The sequence below is a fragment of the Amphiura filiformis genome, chromosome 15 (genome assembly GCF_039555335.1).
Source record: "Amphiura filiformis chromosome 15, Afil_fr2py, whole genome shotgun sequence".
NCBI classification, from domain to species: domain Eukaryota; kingdom Metazoa; phylum Echinodermata; class Ophiuroidea; order Amphilepidida; family Amphiuridae; genus Amphiura; species Amphiura filiformis.
This window is the reverse complement of record NC_092642.1, coordinates 47,011,108-47,029,644: the sequence shown is the minus strand read 5'-3', so window position 1 is coordinate 47,029,644 and position 18,537 is coordinate 47,011,108. Positions and strand designations below refer to the sequence as shown.

Genomic DNA, 18,537 nt, shown 5'->3' with positions numbered 1-18,537 from the left:
TATGTTAAGATTTTAAATGGGTTTGAACCACAGAAGATATCTTGCACTTCCCATAATGCATTTCTCCCAGTTTAATTGCTTGTACTGATTTGCTATCTAGTGCAACATGGGTTGATAGTGACGAAATGTACCTCAATGAACACAGCACATCCAGATCTGGCAAAATATGTTTATTTCTTGACTATCGACCCATGAAGTTTCGCCAGTCTATTCTCAATAATGAAAACAAAGGGAACCTGCAGTAAGTATTACTGGAGTGTCATTTGATGAAATGAGGCGATATATCATGTTGCAAAGGACTCTGGGGAGTGTAAGATATCTTAACTGGGTTTGGACTTACAACTTCGTATATCTGCAAAATGAACTCTACATTTCATCAATGTAACTTCGGATGAGTGACTGATTTTGGAAAAACAAAATCATATGACAAATCTTTGGCTTACTATTTGGTTACACTTGTTGAGGCACACTACTATTATAATTTGGTTCATCTCAAGTTTGGACGTATGTGCGGATTTCCTGTGCCGCAGTATCAAATCGCGCACGTAAAGTTAAATGCCCTAAATGTACTCACACATACATGGGTGTTTTGTTGGCACGCTTGCAGCGCAATCGCAAAGTAGCACTGACGTCACTACCAAACTTGAGGTGAACCAAATTATATAATCATGATAATAAGCCCAATCGGCATTGGAAGTTTGCAATGCATTGTAGGACAGTTTTTGCAGTTTTAGGACACTTTGTCCTTTGACCTTTCAGAAAATTCAGAAACATTGGGTTTTTGTACGTACAAAATATAATCTAAAATGTTTTACAATATTTAAAACAAATACAAAAATATTAGTGTTTTATAAATAGTTATTTGGTATTTTTAATGATCAAAATTGTGACAATAATAAGAAAATTAATAATAATTACGTAAATTTTCCCGATATGTCAGAGGTCAAAGTGTCCTAAAACTGCTCTCAAAAACCGGAAGTTAGAATGGCGATTGGGCTTATACACATCCTTTGTGAAGTACAGTTACCATGGTTACTGAGTAATTTTGAACAAACAACCACACACCTGTAAGAAAACACTACACACAAATGGCATCAATTGTACTCACCAGCACATCATATATGATAGACTGATAAAACTTGAGATTTATACACAAATTTATACATTAAAAACATTCTTCTCCAATCACAAGCTGCAATAGTATAATTTTTAAGCGACATTTAAAGCATTTTATCTAGCTCATTTTCAACTGGTACATTTTACTCAATATTTACAATGGTGTTTAAGTTCAGATGGCCACAATCAATACATTATTATTTATCTATAACATTCAGCAGCATCTTTTTAATTAGTCCCAGGGTTGCCAAAAAATATTCAGCCCGAATCGCGAGTCAGATAATCAAAAAGTCACCCAATTTATCTCTTAACTATTGGTTTCAATGGGGCAGGAAACAATCAGAAGTCGCGGGAGCCAATGTTGAAAAGTGTCCCAATATTTTTCTTAACCATTGGTTTCTATGGGACAGGAAATTGTCAAAAGTTGCAATGAAAATCTTTCGCCCAATTGGGCTACTAAATCACGGTTTTGGCAACCCTGATTAGCCCTGCATATGAAGGGTTCAGGTGCAAAATTGTAACGGGCTATTCCAGTTGAAATCCATAAACCCCCTGTGGAAGAAATGACCTTAATCTCCCACACAGGGGTGTAGATTTCAAATGGAGTTACCTGGATGGGGGACTTTTTCTTTTGCCACACCCGAAAAATAACTGATGCAAAGTCATTCACCATTCATAACCATCACTTTTTAATTTGTTTAATTCCATCTGTATAATATTATTTTTAAGTTAACTTTATCTTAAATAAATAGCAGACCTGCTAGCAACCAATTACAAAGCGCTGAATAATGCGATGTACATTTGGTAGTTGCGTGCATGTGAATTGTTCCTTCACATACGATACGCTTAAGCTAGAGTCATTACAGTGCGTATTTCCATACAACGTCACACACAGAGGTCATTAATGTTACTCAGAGATCCACTGTTGTTTATTAGTAACCGCTCATCGCTTTTTCGCAAATCAGCATGTTTGATTAGGTCTCATGCATCGCGTATATTCATAAGATTATGAATGTCACACATGTAACACGGATATCTTCAGATAGTCCTTTGCATTGGAAACAATTTCAGTAGGATCATTTTAAATTGGATACAATTTCAGCAGGATCTTTTTTAGTTCATCATATATTAATAAATACTACAATATGATTAATATTAGGTATGTTATTATCAATTTATGAAAATAAAGATTTTAAGTCAAAATTTTCATCTGATTGATAATACTGGTACACTTTTATAGTTAAGTTTGTGCGTACACGTACAGGTTGCCTTAGAGCAAAGGAAAAGAGAAAATATTTGTGTAATTAATTAAATGTGCGAGACCAAACTACCATTAGGGGAAAGTATGAGACAGTCCATATTAGTGAATCATGACATGACATAAAATTTCATTACAATGTGCCATCCCAGTTGAAATCCATACACCTATGGACGACATGACCTTAATCTCCCACACAGGGGGTGCAGATTTTAAATGGAGTCACCAATTCTGAGTAACCCCATTTGAAATTCACACTCCCTTTGTGGATACACCTATGGACGACATGACCTTAATCTCCCACACAGGTGGTGCAGATTTTAAATGGAGTCACCACTTCTGGTAACCCCATTTGAAATTCACACTCCCTTTGTGGAAGATTAAGGATACATCTTACATAGGGGGTGTGATTTGAACTGGAATAGCCCCATGAGTTGTACATCAACGAGGCAGCTGTCAAACCACATGTCTCGCCTGCTTTTGGGATCACCTGCAACATTCTGGGCTATTCCATGTAAAATCCACACTTCTCCTGTGGAAGATTTTGGAAATATCATCCACAGGGGGAGTATGAGTTTTGAATAGAATACACAATTGGGTAACTTCTGTTTCAAATACTCACTCCAGTTGTGGAAGATATATATAGGTAAAATCATAATACAGGGGGAGTATAGGTTTCAAATGATGATTAACCCAGACAAATTACATTTGAAACATGTACTCCCCCTGTGGAAGATATTTCCAAAAATCTTCCACAGGGAGATGTGAATTTTAAATGGAATAGCCCATGTTGGACCCTGGGCCTTGAATTGACTCGCACTATATATTACATTGATTAATTTAATCAAATTCAATCATATTTTTGAACCAAACTGCCAAATTAAAGTCTGGAAACAAACATTTTGTTCTCAACTACCATTCTGGGTAACCATAATAATTATATTTTTTTGAAATAAAAACACACAAGTACAGTTCTAAAACAAAATATGCACAACTAGTAAAATGATAAATATGAAGTAAAACTTAAGTAGCCTTTTCGACATGTGGTGTACAAAAAAAAGAGGGCAGTATGTCAAGTCGGTAAAACCCTACAGATTTACAATGTAAAGACTTGACCCACTTTTGCCATCTTATTGTGTCCACCATAGTTCCAAATGGCTAATGATATATAAGAAGAGACAAATTTATCTAAAAAAACACAATTGCAGTGTATGTATAGATAATACACATTTCTTGGTACGTTAAAACCATGACCAAATAATTGCAAAACGAATACCAAATGAAGCTGCTTCCCACTTGCACATCAATATCAAGTCAGCACAAGTTTGTTGGTCAATCTCATGCTTCTACATCATTTTATAACCACGTTGTTGGGCAGGAAAAACCTCCAATATACTTGTGGCCCTTGAACATGCTTAAAACAAAACTGCCAAAAGGTTACATTGGGTTTTTTTGCTTTAAACATGTTCAGGGGCCAATGACACATAGGAAGTATTTCTTGCACAACAACAAATTTATTTTTGCACATATAATGCAACATGCATGCAAAAATGTACAATGCATTGCGTACTTAGCGTCTCAAACACCCTGTCGCATATATCTGTATAAATCTGTTTAGTGCACACTTACCTCCAATTAGAAATTTGGCAAATTGAAGTCCTTTTAAATTTGGCATTGCTTTTAATTGCTTATCAATTCCTTAAGATAAACCTATTATAATGCAAGTGATTTTAAAGTACATGCATCCTACATGAAGAAACGTGCATACTAGCATGAAGAAAGGAGAAAAAAATACCTATGATAACTAATTGTAATGAGTACCCCACCATCAATGGAGTTGGTGATATTAGACTCATGGATATTATTAGATCTAGGAGTAGGCTGTGCAGACGATCATTCAAATTCTGGGTTAAGGCTTAGTTTAAGGGTGTTAAACCCATAATGGTGGGGTTCTCTACATTACAAACAAACCTAAAATCAAACTTATGTGAACGTGAGGCCAGCTTCATTATATGTGTTGAAAATCTTTTCGAGAGAATTGGCGTAAGCTGCTGTGCGAAGATCTAGTCCTAGGTTGTACTTCATTGCTGTTCTCATAATTTGCTGTGAAAAGAAAACAAAGAACAGAAATATTTGAGGAACTGAATCTTCTTCACTACAGCGGAAACAGAGTTGTGCAGTACAAATTACAAATGGATAAAACATTTTCACAACATTTTTGTGTATTTTATACCAAATAAGAAAACTGACATATGACAAAAACAAATATGACCCTATTTAATCAGATTTCAGGGTCCGTCAAAAACTTCAATACAAATGTTTTTTTAGGACTTTTTTAGGACAATGCAGCAATCACAACATCTTGTACATTAACATCACAGCTGCTCTTGGGGTGTTAAAGATAGAATAAGTTTAGTGTCATTTATTGGAAAGTGAGTCCGCTTCAACATAAGTGTTGAAAATCTTTTCGAGAGAATTGGCGTAAGCCGCCGTGCGAAGATCTAGTCCCAGGTTGTACTTCATCGCTGTTCTCATAATTGCCTGTAAAGACAGAAAGAGAAGGCACAGAGTTTTTTCAACAGAGCAACAAAGAGTTCAAGAAAAATAAAAACACCACGCAGTGCAAGGAACTAGAAACATGCAGGCAACACACGCTGGTTGCAGATGGATTAGGAAGGTGTGACGGATCAGCTGAAACTTTTGTAAACTGCAAAATGGAATCAATCGAAAGTTGCACTTGGTGATGACGACCGAAACCTGGTGTGAAGATACAGGATTAGTTCTGTTAGTTGTGAAGAACAAACACAAGCAGCTGGTAATTTGGAGCTCATTCCATATTGGTGAGAAGAAACCGGAGGGAAGGATAAGCTAAATATAGTTAAGCAGGTGAAGAAATGGAAAGAACGACCACTTCGAGATGACTCAAAACATGATTGCAGGAACTAGGATGAATCATCATTCATGTAAAGTACTTGTTAAGGATGGTACAGCACTTGTGACATGACTCCACATTGGAGTAATGGAAATAAAATAAAAGATAAGCTGAAATTGTTAAGCAAGGATAAGAAATGGAAAGAATGGCCATCTTGAGTGAGTGAGTTTTGCACTTTTAATTGCAATTCTTTGTAAAAACCACATGTGCCTGCTAACGGTCAAAAAATTTTTATTGCATGAGGTGAAAGGGCTTTGGTAGTAGGTTACAAAAAGTCACATCAAAAATTCCTCCGGAGCTTGTTGCCATAGCAACGGCAGATTTTATGATTTTGGCGATTTTTGCTTATTTTGGGGTGAAAATAAGGGAAAATATGTAATTTTCTGAATTGCTTCTCACTTTAAATTTGAGGTCACATTAAAAAAGCAACCTTACGACCATAAAGTATTATCTTTGTGCTTTCCCCAGATGTAAAAAATATTTCAATAGTATTTCCCTATGTGCAATTTTAGGGCTGGGCAACATTGCCACTTTCGCACTTTTGAAAAAATGCAATTTTTACCCTATCTTTGAAGTCTAAAAACTAATTTTGCTTGAGCACCCAGAATTATTTCCTCTTTGTTGGTACTTGGGCAGACATTGCCCCTTCCAAATTTGGTAAAAAATCTCTGGGGCTATTTGACCTGTAAAGCCAGTGTTGCCAGAAAGTTTGATAATTTTCAAAAATGCATAAAATAATGCAGTTTCTACATATTTACTCATGTAACCTTTAATACCACCAACTTAATTGAAATATTTGCACACTTTGCACACATGATTAGACACACAGTGCAACGGAAGCAACACTTTGAGGCTGGGGACAAGTCCTGTGGACTGCAAAAACCGGTATTGCCAGAAAATCTTACTTGAATCCAAATTTCCAATTTGTGCGTTTTAAAGTTATTTATTCGGTTTAAAGTTTATACTATCAATGTTAGTTGAATAAAATGTGCATTTAAACATCATCTGATACAATACAGGTTCAGACACATGGGCAAGTTTCTCGACAGGTGGCTTAGTAAGCCTTAGGCTTAGGTGACCTCGAGGATGCTAAGCCTAGTTTCGACCAAAAATGGTAATTTTTACATGGGAAATATTTTGAAAAATGATATATGCATCTTGGAAAGTGTATCAGCTTATTAAGATGGATGTTTAGATCAAAAAAGTAAATCACAACATTTTTCTGTGACCTATGGTTTTTGACCTAGGCCTATGACCTCTTGGAATTCATAAATAGGCCTAAAATGCAGGTTTTTAATGATTTTGGTCATTTTGGGCAAAAACTGACCAATTTTTAACCACCATCTCAAACAGGTTTTTAAACTTAGGCAATGATGGTGTTACCAGATTATATGACAATTAATTTACCCATACCTGTAATTTTTGAGTTCGTCAAAGCATGCGAGCATTTGTTTTTTTAAATGTAGCCTGGTAAAATGAATGATACGCACAATAATATAAACTTCAAACTCCCATGGGGGCATCAATATTCAGGCATGAGAATGCACCTTCCTCAAAAATAACTGAAAAAACTGAAAATGTGCGTGAAATTGGGCAAAAAGTACCAAAAGCGGGCTGAAATTAAATAAAGTTTGGAAATTTTAACTATAAAAAAAACTGAATTCAGTTTTTAAACTGAAAATTCTCATGCCTGAATATTGACGTTTGCATTATTTGACACCCTTATTGAATATCTCCCCTAAATTAAGACATCTGTTTGTTGTTCCGATGCCATAAAACAACGAAAAGGGACCCAAAACTACCACCCCTAATTTGGGGTTTATTTGGGGTTTTTTTTGTCCAAGTTAGTGGGGTCCACGTTTGCGGACACCCGATACTCACGGGTACACCATACATGATCACACACTTTTAAAATGTTTGCATAAAATGTAAATCAACTGATACAAATCATGTGAAAGTTTGGTTATTCCTTCATGTAATTTTACACGAAATTAGGGTTAGGGTTAGGGTTAAGGTTAGGGTTAGTTTAGGGTTAGGATTAGGGTTAGGATTAGGGTTAGGGTTAGGATTAGGGTTATGATTAGGATTAGGCTTAGGGTTAGGATTAGGGTTAGAGTTAGGATTAGCTTACACGAAATAATTACATGAAGGATCGACCGAAAGTTTTGATTATTGCACTATTCTTATATTAAAACGGTTTGCAAAGTTTGTTTGTTTTTTATTTAAAAAAAATCAACATTTTGATGCAAAAAAGCTAACAAATTATATTAACATATTCTTCATTAGACCGATGTTTTTTTACAAACGTAATGGAGTAATTATACCTCCCCCCCCCCCCAAACGAAACTAATTTCGTTTTATATAGGACGTCATCGATCTTTTGGTTTGTTCCTAAGACCGAGTCCATACTGACTTCATCGATCCATGCATGCTTTAATAGTAAATGCGAATCTCAAGGTTTGTAAATTGAATTCGGGCCCTTTTTTCTGTTTAAATAGTGCAAAAATGATGCACCAAATGGCTTTAATTGAATTGGACCTTCATTTTGCAAAATTTTCCAACTTCTGACACCCCTGCGTAATCCATATACAGGTGGTTATTTTCCCTCATGCTTTCGCGCATTTGTCAATATATGTTTAACACAATTTATAGGCCTACAATAATAGGGAAAAACTTCTCCACGAAAGGCTTCATGGACCGCTCATTTGACAAATTTTTGGCTTTTTCAAACTAAAATTTTACACACTAATAGTGCCAAAATGGTCCACCAAATCGCTTCAATTAGGTCTTCATTTTGCAAAAGTTTCTTACTTCTGAGGGGGGACGCGATGGCGCTCCATTTTGTACATTTTATCTAGTTTTTTCTCAAATCGCCCCTTTCTGACTGCCCTGGATCCGCCACTGCCAAGATAGACCACATCATTTTACATTTCAGGTGGGATAGACCTAAGGGGGGCAGCTATGGCTGCCATTGAGGTGTAGGAATGCATGAAATTGGATTCTTCTACAAATAACAATATAGCCTCGATTCTTTGTTAGCCTTGTGTGCCATGTTTCGTTAAAAATTGTGTAGCCTGTTGAGTCAGGTTTAAAACGCATCATTCTCATATTTTAGATTACACAAATATCTGATATATTTACATGCAGGTTACATCCCGGGGTTACATCACACAAATTTATGTCTGGAAAATGTACTTGAACCATTGCTATGAGCGTCTATTCATTACTGTAGATTATTTTCTACTGAATGAACACTTGACACGTTCTATGCATTAAGAATCCACAGTTTTAGAGAGTATTGATAGGCCTATTGATAGTATAAAGCAATGGTTTAAATAAGCAAATACACTTGAAACTGTTATTCCTTGATACGAGTTCACTCGGCTATGTCTTGTGGATTCGTAATCAAGAATCAGCAGTTTCGTGTATTCTCATTAACAGGATTGTCATAAAAGCCTAAAAAAATTGTTTGATTGGCATAACATTTTAAGCTATTAGGAGAATTCAAAGAGATGACAGTTTCCATGGAAACGGCCATTTACACACATTTTTACTGGGAAATTAGCTCTATTTGACAGATATATTTGCCTAAAAATGAGCATTAATGGCCGTTGCCATGGAAACTGCATACTCGTTGAATTCTCTCAATAGCCTAAAATTAAAGAAGCTCTATTTATCAATAAAGGTAAGTGTAATTTAAACTTTTGTAATGCAAAAATTGCTAAAAATGGTAAAAAAGAGTCAATTTTTGCCCAAAATGACCAAAATCATTAAAAACCTGCATTTTAGGCCTATTTATGAATTCCAAGAGGTCATAGGTCAAAAACCATAGGTCACAGAAAAATGTTGTGATTTACTTTTTTGATCTAAACATCCATCTTAATAAGCTGATACACTTTCCAAGATGCATATGTCATTTTTCAAAATATTTCCCATGTAAATATTACCATTTTTGGTCGAAACTAGGCTTAGTATCCTCGAGGTCACCTAAGCCTAAGGCTTACTAAGCCACCTGTCGAGAAACTTGCCCATGTGTCTGAACCTGTATTGTATCAGATGATGTTTAAATGCACATTTTATTCAACTAACATTGATAGTATAAACTTTAAAACGAATAAATAATTGTAAAACGCACAAATTGGAAATTTGGATTAAAGTAAGATTTTCTGGCAATACCCGTTTTTGCAGGACAGGACTTGTCCCCAGCCTCAAAGTGTTGCTTCCGTTGCACTGTGTGTCTAATCATGTGTGCAAAGTGTGCAAATATTTCAATTAAGTTGGTGGTATTAAAGGTTACATGAGTAAATATGTAGAAAATGCATTATTTGAAAAATGCATTTTTGAAAATTATCAAACTTTCTGGCAACACTGGCTTTACAGGTCAAATAGCCCCAGAGTGTTTTTACCAAATTTGGAAGGGGCAATGTCTGCCCAAGTACCAACAAAGAGGAAATAATTCTGGGTGCTCAAGCAAAATTAGTTTTTAGACTTCAAAGATAGGGTAAAAATTGCATTTTTTCGAAAGTGGCAATGTTGCCCAGCCCTAAAATTGCACATAGGGAAATATTATTGAAATATTTTTTACATCTGGGGAAAGCACAAAGATAATACTTTATGGTCGTAAGGTTGCTTTTTTAATGTGACCTCAAATTTAAAGTGAGAAGCAATTCAGAAAATTACATATTTTCCCTTATTTTCACCCCAAAATAACCAAAAATCGCCAAAATCATAAAATCTGTCGTTGCTATGGCAACAAGCTCCGGAGGAATTTTTGATGTGACTTTTTGTAACCTACTACCAAAGCCCTTTCACCTCATGCAATAAATTTTTTTTGACCTTTAGCAGGCACATGTGGTTTTTACAAAGAATTGCAATTAAGGGAAGGAGGGAAGGGTATATGCAAACTCATCCAGCATTTGTGACATGACTCCACGTCGGAGAGATGGAACTAGAGTGAAGGATACGCTAAAATTGGTTAAGCATGGTCAAGAAATGAAGACTACCTTGAGCCGACTCAAATTATCATTGCAGGAACTAAAAGGATGGATTTCATGTGAGTTTTATACTTTTAAGGATCAACCTTTTTCTGGCGTTTCCTAAGTAACAGAGCATCCTAGAAGGTGAGAACTATTCCTTATTTGAGTTCACTTTACATGACAAACAATTTGAGACCATTTTCATTGAAATCGGAGCACCCGTGTGGCAAAACAAAAATTTGACCTTTCTGCTTATAGCTCAAGAAGAGTAAGTGCAGATAGGTCAAACTATACTTTTTCTGAATCGTTATGGCCGGAGGAATACTTTGGCATGATTTTTGACAAAATCTGAGCAATTTTGAATTTTCAACCCTGTTGTATGAAGTTTGATCCTTGTTGAATTTGTTACCATAACTTATCTTTTTCTACGCATGTTTTCCGATCTAGAAAGGTTGATTAGAAGTATATTTCCAAGGGTGCACAATAGGCTCTCCTTCCAACTAAATTAACAGGACTCTGCATGACACAACATAAAGCCAGGACCAAGAGGAATACCTCATCAGATGTTGAACATAGAGAAATGTCTGATGCTCTGATTGAAAGGATTCTAGTTCTATATAAGTACACCACCCCCCCCTGCTCCCTCCTTGATCCAAAGCTTGTCCAGTACTTGCCACTGAAGTACACCGCCACCACCCCTGATCCCTCCTTGATCCAAAGCTTTTCCAGTGCTTGCCACTGAAGTAGTTTAAATCCCTCAATAAAGATTTCACAAAATCAATGTGCTATTCCGGTTGAAATCCATACACCCCCTATGGAAGACATGACCTTAATCTACCACACAGGGAGTGAGAATTTCAAATGGGGTTACCCGAATGGGTGACTCGATTTGAAATCTACACCCCCTGTGTTGGAGGTTAAGGTCAGGGGGTGTATGGATTTCAACTGGAATAGCCTTAATTTGGTACAATTACCGAATAGGGGGCAACTTGCTAGACTTGAGTCCAGTCCTCATTTGTGACACGATCTGCTCCATGGGGGCCAAAGGAGGCATTTTTGAAAATGGAGTTACTATAATTATTACATTGTGGTAACATTAGGCTACCATTTACTGAAAACACCAAAGGTCTAGCATACTTGGTTCAAAAGTTATGAGGTTTTGTGATGTGTATTTTCTTATGTATTTTATTGATTTTTACTCCCATATTTTTGCCTTTATCTCAGTTTCAAATTTGCCGCCTTTGGCCCCCATGGACCAGATCGTGTCACATTTACAGAGTTTAGGGTTTAGGGTTGGGATAGGGCAGTCTCGTAATAAGACTAGTAGAGTTGCACCCCATTCGGCAATCGCTCCCTAAATTTCCCCTCTTTCTTTATTGGTAGAATAAAAACCATTACTGGTGCAATTTGTATTGAAATCCAAGCTGAAAATACTTGCATCGGGCAAAACCATGCAGCACAACACGGGAAGTACAGTCAAGGAGGATAAACCCATTCAAGAAATTGCACTACTAACAAGCAAAATCACTGGTTCACACATGATAACACTACTTACCCTAGCTGATCTCTCCATGGTGTACGCTAGACCACTGTTCACTATATCCTTCTCCGTAGCACCGGAAATTCTAGCCTGGAACTTCTCTGAAGGTACGATGGGAATTCTACCGCCATGTCGACCAAATTTCCTCTCCAAACTCTCTTGTACACTCTCTGTATAAAAAAAATTAAATGTCGGCATATCTATTTATATTTATAACATTCGGACGAAGCCAGGCAAACCCAATAGTGCTCAGAGGCTACTAAATTAATCAAAGGGATGTCAACTGAATATGACGGGACAGGGATATGGGAAAGGTTCAATTTTAGAAGCAGGCGGAAAACCAGAGCACCCAAAGAAAAACCTGCGAGGATGAGCATGGATTGGCAACCAAACTCACATGTGGCAACGCAGGGAATTGAACCCGGGCCGCAGTGGTGAAAAGCGAGTGAATAGACCACTACACCAACCCATCCTGACCCGAGAAGACCACTACACTAACCCGTACACTAACCCAATTTGTTCAAAAGCACATTACATTTAAACAAATCCAGACACTGTGAAATATATATAGTAAGATATCTGGCACCTGTTGTATTTAGAATAATGTTGTTGTTTTCCCCCAACTATGAAAACATTTAATTCAGTGAAATATTATTATTGTTATTCATATCAATTGCTGTAAAGTTTTGCCTAATGGTGCACACAGGCTACTTCGCCTTAGGGTAAATTTCACATAGAAATAGAGAGCTCCCTCCTCTGAAAATCCAAACAAGAATTAAGGGTCCATGTCATTATGCTGGTGGGATTTTTACGGAGGGCACTTTTAGTTTGTGCCTAAAATTCCAGTTATGTCATGGGAGCCCATATGCACCACTAGGCAGGGCATTAGCCAGGGTTTCAAAGTAGGGCGTCCAACCCAGTTTGGGATTCTGGAAGAGCACCGCCATCAGTCGAAATGAATATATGCAAACACGAGTTTTCAACAGATGGCGCTATTACCAATAACTGAAGTAATTGCGCTTAAACAAAATGGCACCCATCGAAGTTCGTACTTGGCAAAAACGCATCATAAAGTGCTTTTTTATAGACAGTTAGAGGCTCTTAACAGTGGTTTGTAACATTCAACATGATTGTATATCGCAAAAGGCTTTGTTTTTTGACGGCCTCGCTGACGCCTTTAACATTTTGTAGGGCATCCATTCTCGTGGCAGGGTGTCCAAATGACAGCTGGACGCCTCTCTAGCTAAATAAAGCCTTGTCACTCGGGTGAAACTTTACGGTATATTATGTTGACTTACCTAGCAAGAAGGTATTTGAGTCTCTCTCATATTTAAATGTAAGCCTGCCGTAGCTGACATGATTCAGGTTCTTGAGCCACTCAAAATAGGATACTGTCACACCACCAGCGTTGATGAATAGATCCTGACGACAAAAATGGTAAAACACAAGAATTACAGCGTATCAAGGCAAGGGCAGCCTTCACATACGATAATGATGTCGCCCGTGTTATACGAGACGATAGATGCATGACAGCGGCTAAAAACAATACCTTTATTCTCATTCTTAAATACTTCAATTCAAATAGAAATATCATAAGTATTATAAATTTTAACCAAATTAAATCCTACATTTTACAAGGAACTACCTAGGGCTTAAAATCGATCAGTCCCGTTGTTGCTATGCGCCTCTGATTGGTTCAAATAGCGAGCACGCGTATCGTGTTGATGGACACGCGCTGACCCATGTGATATCGTGTCATATCACATGGGTAAGAACCAATGAGATTGCAGGAACGTTCTCAAGTGTTTAAGAATGATCAATCTTCAAACCATTTGTACTTTCTGCCATTTTATTTTGATGGTAGCTTCTACATGTGGCACTTACGGGTATGACTAGAATATTTCTGTCGATCAGAATCTTGTCCGCTGCAGGGGTGGTTGGTCCATTGGCACCTTCAGCTATGATCTAAAACATAGAAAATAGGACAATATGTTGATTGATACAAGCATTATTACTACCCATATTTCCACCATAATAACCATAATGCACTGACGTATGCAGTATTTTGCAGAAACTGCATTATTAGACGTTTTATACCCTTTATTTAACCTGACAACAAAACATTTTTGGTAGAATGTTTCGTGTTTGCTGGGGAGGAGTGGCAAACCCCCGTAACAAGTTAAATTCAGGGAGTCTGGCCCAAATGCCGAGGAAAAAGAGACAGGCACCTCGGCCAGAGCATTGGGCTATTCCATATAAAATCCACACTACCCCTGTGGTAGACTTAGCTAAGGTCTTCCATAGAGGGAGTATGAGTTCGAATAAAATAGACAATTGGGTAACTTCCATTTGAAATACTCACTCCAGTTGTAAAAGATATAGGTAAAGCTATAAGACAGGGGGAGTATGTGTTTCATGATGATTAACCCTGAACAATTACATTAATTAGCAAAACATCCCCCCCCCTTGTGGAATGCATTTCCAAAATCTTCCACAGGGGTAATGTGAATTTCAACTGGAATAGCCCATTGCTCCAGCATGACCTTCTAACCTTTGACCTACCTTTGCTTTAATGTGTGGTGCATTTTTGGCAGTGATGGCTTTCTCACCGGCACACGGAACAAGAATATCTGTTTCTATCAGCATCATGTCTTCTTTGTATTCTTCAGATCCAGGAAAACCCATGATAGTCCCATTGGCCTGAAAAAAATGGAATCCATACAGCACAAAGAAATGTCAAAATCTGCTTTAAGTTCAATTCAATCAGCCAGCATCCGAGATTATTTATTCACTGTTCGAAATAAGCACTTGTCTGCTTGTCCGTAAATCATGTCGGACAACCATGATGAGACATTCATGCACTTGTCCAACAGACAACCACTATCACTATGGACCACAATGGCCTCATCCAAATGGCATAGTTCAATAACCTCAATTAAACAATCATAATTCAAAATTTGATCTGAAGTTGCAGAGTATTAGTACTCAAATTTTCAAAGGTCATTCAATGATTGTAGAAATGTATTGGGGTTAAAGAACTGTCCCTTGATAGATGAGCTTGTTGTGGATCCTAGTGTATATTTTACTTCCAAAATCATGATTAATAAATAGAACCTGACGTCATGCTTCAATGTCATTTGTATCATCAAGATCTTGACAGTATTTTTGTTACAATTTTATATCACTTTTTCTGGTATGTCTTGATGCATGTTGTGATGTCAGCTTATTCAGCAAGTTAAATTCCAATTACCACTAGTACGCTGCATGGCTTAATGTGCTGTGATCTCCGCTTGTACAGCAAGTCAAATTCTGAAAGTTTTTCATTGAACATTCCAGTGATCAAGATTAAAATGCAGAATTCGGAAGCTAGCGCATGTTTCTCAATTCAAAATAACAATTCGATGTTTTTTTTGCACAACTTGAATATTTTAAGGACACGCAGGATCTATAACTTAGGTTGTGCGCAGGACATTATTTATTTGATTCTACGCTATCATCTTAATACTAATAACGGCGTGTCCGTCCGTCCGTGCGCAATCGCGTTCGCGCGGTTCGCATTCACGCGGTGCACTTCGCATGCGCGGTGCGCTATCGCGGAGTATCAACGGAAGTGTGCGCGGAGTACAGTGCGCGCATCGGAAAAGCATTACAGTGTGACTAAATAACAGGTGCATCACATCGGACCAATAATTTTCAACACATATTTCAATACCGAACACGTGCACACACCAAACACGTGCATATAGGCCTATTTCAGCAGAACATGACTATTTCCGGAATCCTCCAGAATGGTTAACATAAAACTTATCCGTTGCGTTAGTAACGGTCTATATCCACGTCCAGATACTAATTTCGGTTTCTCTAAATGTGGTAACAGGGCAGGGCTTGGAAGAGGCGAATGATGAGTTTCCAGATTATGGGTAGGCCTAGCACTACTTTCGGGCTCTGTTGCTATTAGTATACTATCCAGAGAGGTTGCGTCAGCAACCGAGCCCTACCAAATTCACCTGAATTTTTATTACTCCCTTGACACTGTCCTTAATAGCTCACATGCAGTAAGCAATTAGTCAAAATTCAGAGTCTCTCATTTCACCCTCCCCCAGAATCATAGCTCCACCCAGATGTAAAATGAAACCCAACACACGGCCTTGATGACAGATTCTAATTAACTGTGGTTATGATAGGACCAATGTTATGTAATAAGTTTCACCATATAGTTTTTCACACTGAGTTTTCAACTTTGTTTTTCTAGTAGCAGGCCCTACAAAATGTACATGTATGCAGAATAATTCAAAGATGTTCATGTTTTTGGTGAAAATATTTATGCAGGGATAACAAATATTGTACATGGGCCCAGAAAATGGGGGATGGAACTGTTATTAAATAGCTTTATTTTGAAAATGTACATGTAAAATGTCAAATGGGAGATATTTTTATGCTATTTTGTTTAATGCATACATGCACCAATAGTTATATTTTATCAATTAATTTTACAAAACAAAATACATAGGCCTCGCCTACTTGCTTATGTTATTATTAAATTGCATTTTAAATCTAAGGGCTCCTTTTATTGTGAATGCCTATGAAATAAAATACAATTTCACCCCAATTCTTCATGATAAATGTAGCCTATCCTAGTCATTTAGCAATGATTCATTTTAATTAATTTTCTAGAAATTTTGATGAGATTAGGATTCATTTTTAATTATTTTGTCTTGAAATTTTGTTTTAAGGCCAAGTAAAATAATAAACATTCACAAAACCTTATAAAAGTGTTTCTTGAACATTAGCAAGGCTATAGAAAGCATCTCTACTTGGTAGACATATTTTTTTGAAAAGTTATAAGGGGCTGCAATAATTATGGGTAAAATTTCCAAACAGCTCGCCAAAAATCGCTTGCCCCCCCCCTCTCGGCCCGCCAAAAATTGCTTGCCCCCCCCCTCTCGGCCTGCCAAAAATCTTTGCCCCCCATGAACATGCCAAATTTTGGGATCCCAATTTGCAAACCTTAAATGGTCTCTATGTATGTTGCAAGCGCAGCGAGCAGGAAAATTTGCATATATTTAAGCGTTTCTGCACTGTTTTCCGTAGCCTTTTAGAGCGTTTTATTAAAAAGGCGCCCCATGAATGTGTGCCAAAAAAATCGCTTGCCACCCTCTCGGCTTGCCAAAAATTGCTTGCCCCCCCCTTACGGCTCGTAAACATTTCTTGCCCCCCCCCTCAATTTTACCCCCGGCTCATAATTATTGCATAGCCCCTAAAGTGAATTTCAAAAAATAAAAATAAAAATGAAGGAACCTCAAAAAAGGAAGCGGAATGGGACGTGAAACATGTTTATTTTTTATTTGGCCTAATGAATTTTAACATTCCCCTTGTTGTTCCAAAATATTTTTATGTTAGCTGGGTAGGCACAGACCCTATATTTGATGATCTGTGTCCCAAATGACTTTAAAAAAATTGCAACCAAAGTATGAAAAATGTTAGAAAACAATTTGCAAACAAAGCTCAAGAAAGTTTGGGACCTTTTTTGTGTATTAAAATTGTATCCTAGAAATATGTGCAGCAACAAAGTATCTCAAAACAAAAGTGATCTTTAGGTGAAGAATCTAAGAGAATTGCAGACAACCTTTCTGAAAAGAATAAATTGAGATATGATCATGCCAATACCCTTGATTTTGGTAAGTTCAGCTCCAAAAGACCCCTAATTTACTCATTCCTCAAATTCCTGGGTTTTTTTAAAACAATTTTTAACTAGAAAGCCAAGAAAGACCATTGATTTTGACTATTCGCAGCTCCAAAAGACCCTTTTACTTGTTCGCAGCTCAAAAGACCTATTACCATTAATGTAAGTTTAATTTCCCAGTCTAATTTATGATGTGAAAGGGGGAATGGGAAATAGAAAAATCATTGAATATCTACAGGGCGGTCAGCATCCTAGAGGGGGAAATACTTTTTACAGGTGAAGCTCCCCGTCCTACGCCGTTTTCCAGGATATGAGTAAGCAAATGAAATCTAGAAATCCTCAAAGTTACCCTTTCTCATTTTCATAATTTTCCTTTCTCAAATAGCAAAAACTTTGAAATGGGGGAAGGGAAGCACTTGTGTTTCAAGTTGTATACCATCACTAGTGTACAAAGGGTGTAAAGCTTTTAAGTATCTCGCTTATGTTATCAAAAACAGCAAAAAATGGGGTAAAAAGGTCCTTATTCACACAGATGTTACTCAATACAAAAATTAGTTGAAATGAAGGTAAAATTCTGGGTAAAATGGTTCTCAAATACTCCTCAAAACATAGGCCTATATGACTACCGGCTTTTTGATGTTAATCACAACTTAAAACATAAAAATAGGCCGGGTAGAAAACAACCACATAGTAGTATAGTAGGCCTACTTGCTTTGGGTCCATTTTCAACTGATGAAAAAGACTTGCTTTTTGAAAGGCTTTGTACGCGGGTGATATAAAACTTTCTGCCCAGCAAACACAAAATGTTTTACAGAAAAGCGTTCAAATGTCAGGTTATAGGGTATAAAATGTTTTAATAACATTCTAAAAACATTTTCGAAAACTTGATACAAAACATTCTAAACAGAATATTATTTTGGGCTTGAAAGAATATTTTGCAAAAATGTTTGCCCAAAATATTTGCAATAACGTTTTAAAAACGTTTTCATGACCTTTTATATAACCCGATATTTAAATGTTATTAAAACGTTT

General features: G+C 37.0%; 1 protein-coding gene across 2 annotated transcripts in view; it reads right to left on the bottom strand.

Annotated features, from left to right (window-relative positions):
* Positions 1-1,094: 1,094 nt before the first annotated feature.
* The window catches only part of LOC140171737 (glutamate dehydrogenase, mitochondrial-like), a 46,651-nt gene continuing 29,208 nt past the window's right edge, over positions 1,095-18,537 (bottom strand). The window contains exons 8-12 of one of the 2 annotated variants that reach the window (XM_072195054.1): positions 14,385-14,522; positions 13,707-13,787; positions 13,121-13,244; positions 11,838-11,992; positions 1,095-4,477 (exon numbers count right to left, since the gene is read on the bottom strand). In XM_072195054.1, coding sequence (XP_072051155.1) covers positions 4,358-4,477; positions 11,838-11,992; positions 13,121-13,244; positions 13,707-13,787; positions 14,385-14,522 — 618 coding nt within the window. In that variant the 3' untranslated portion in view covers positions 1,095-4,357. Of the gene's footprint in view, positions 4,478-4,645; positions 4,916-11,837; positions 11,993-13,120; positions 13,245-13,706; positions 13,788-14,384; positions 14,523-18,537 lie in introns of those variants that run through there. The other variant, XM_072195053.1, reaches the window with a different exon arrangement.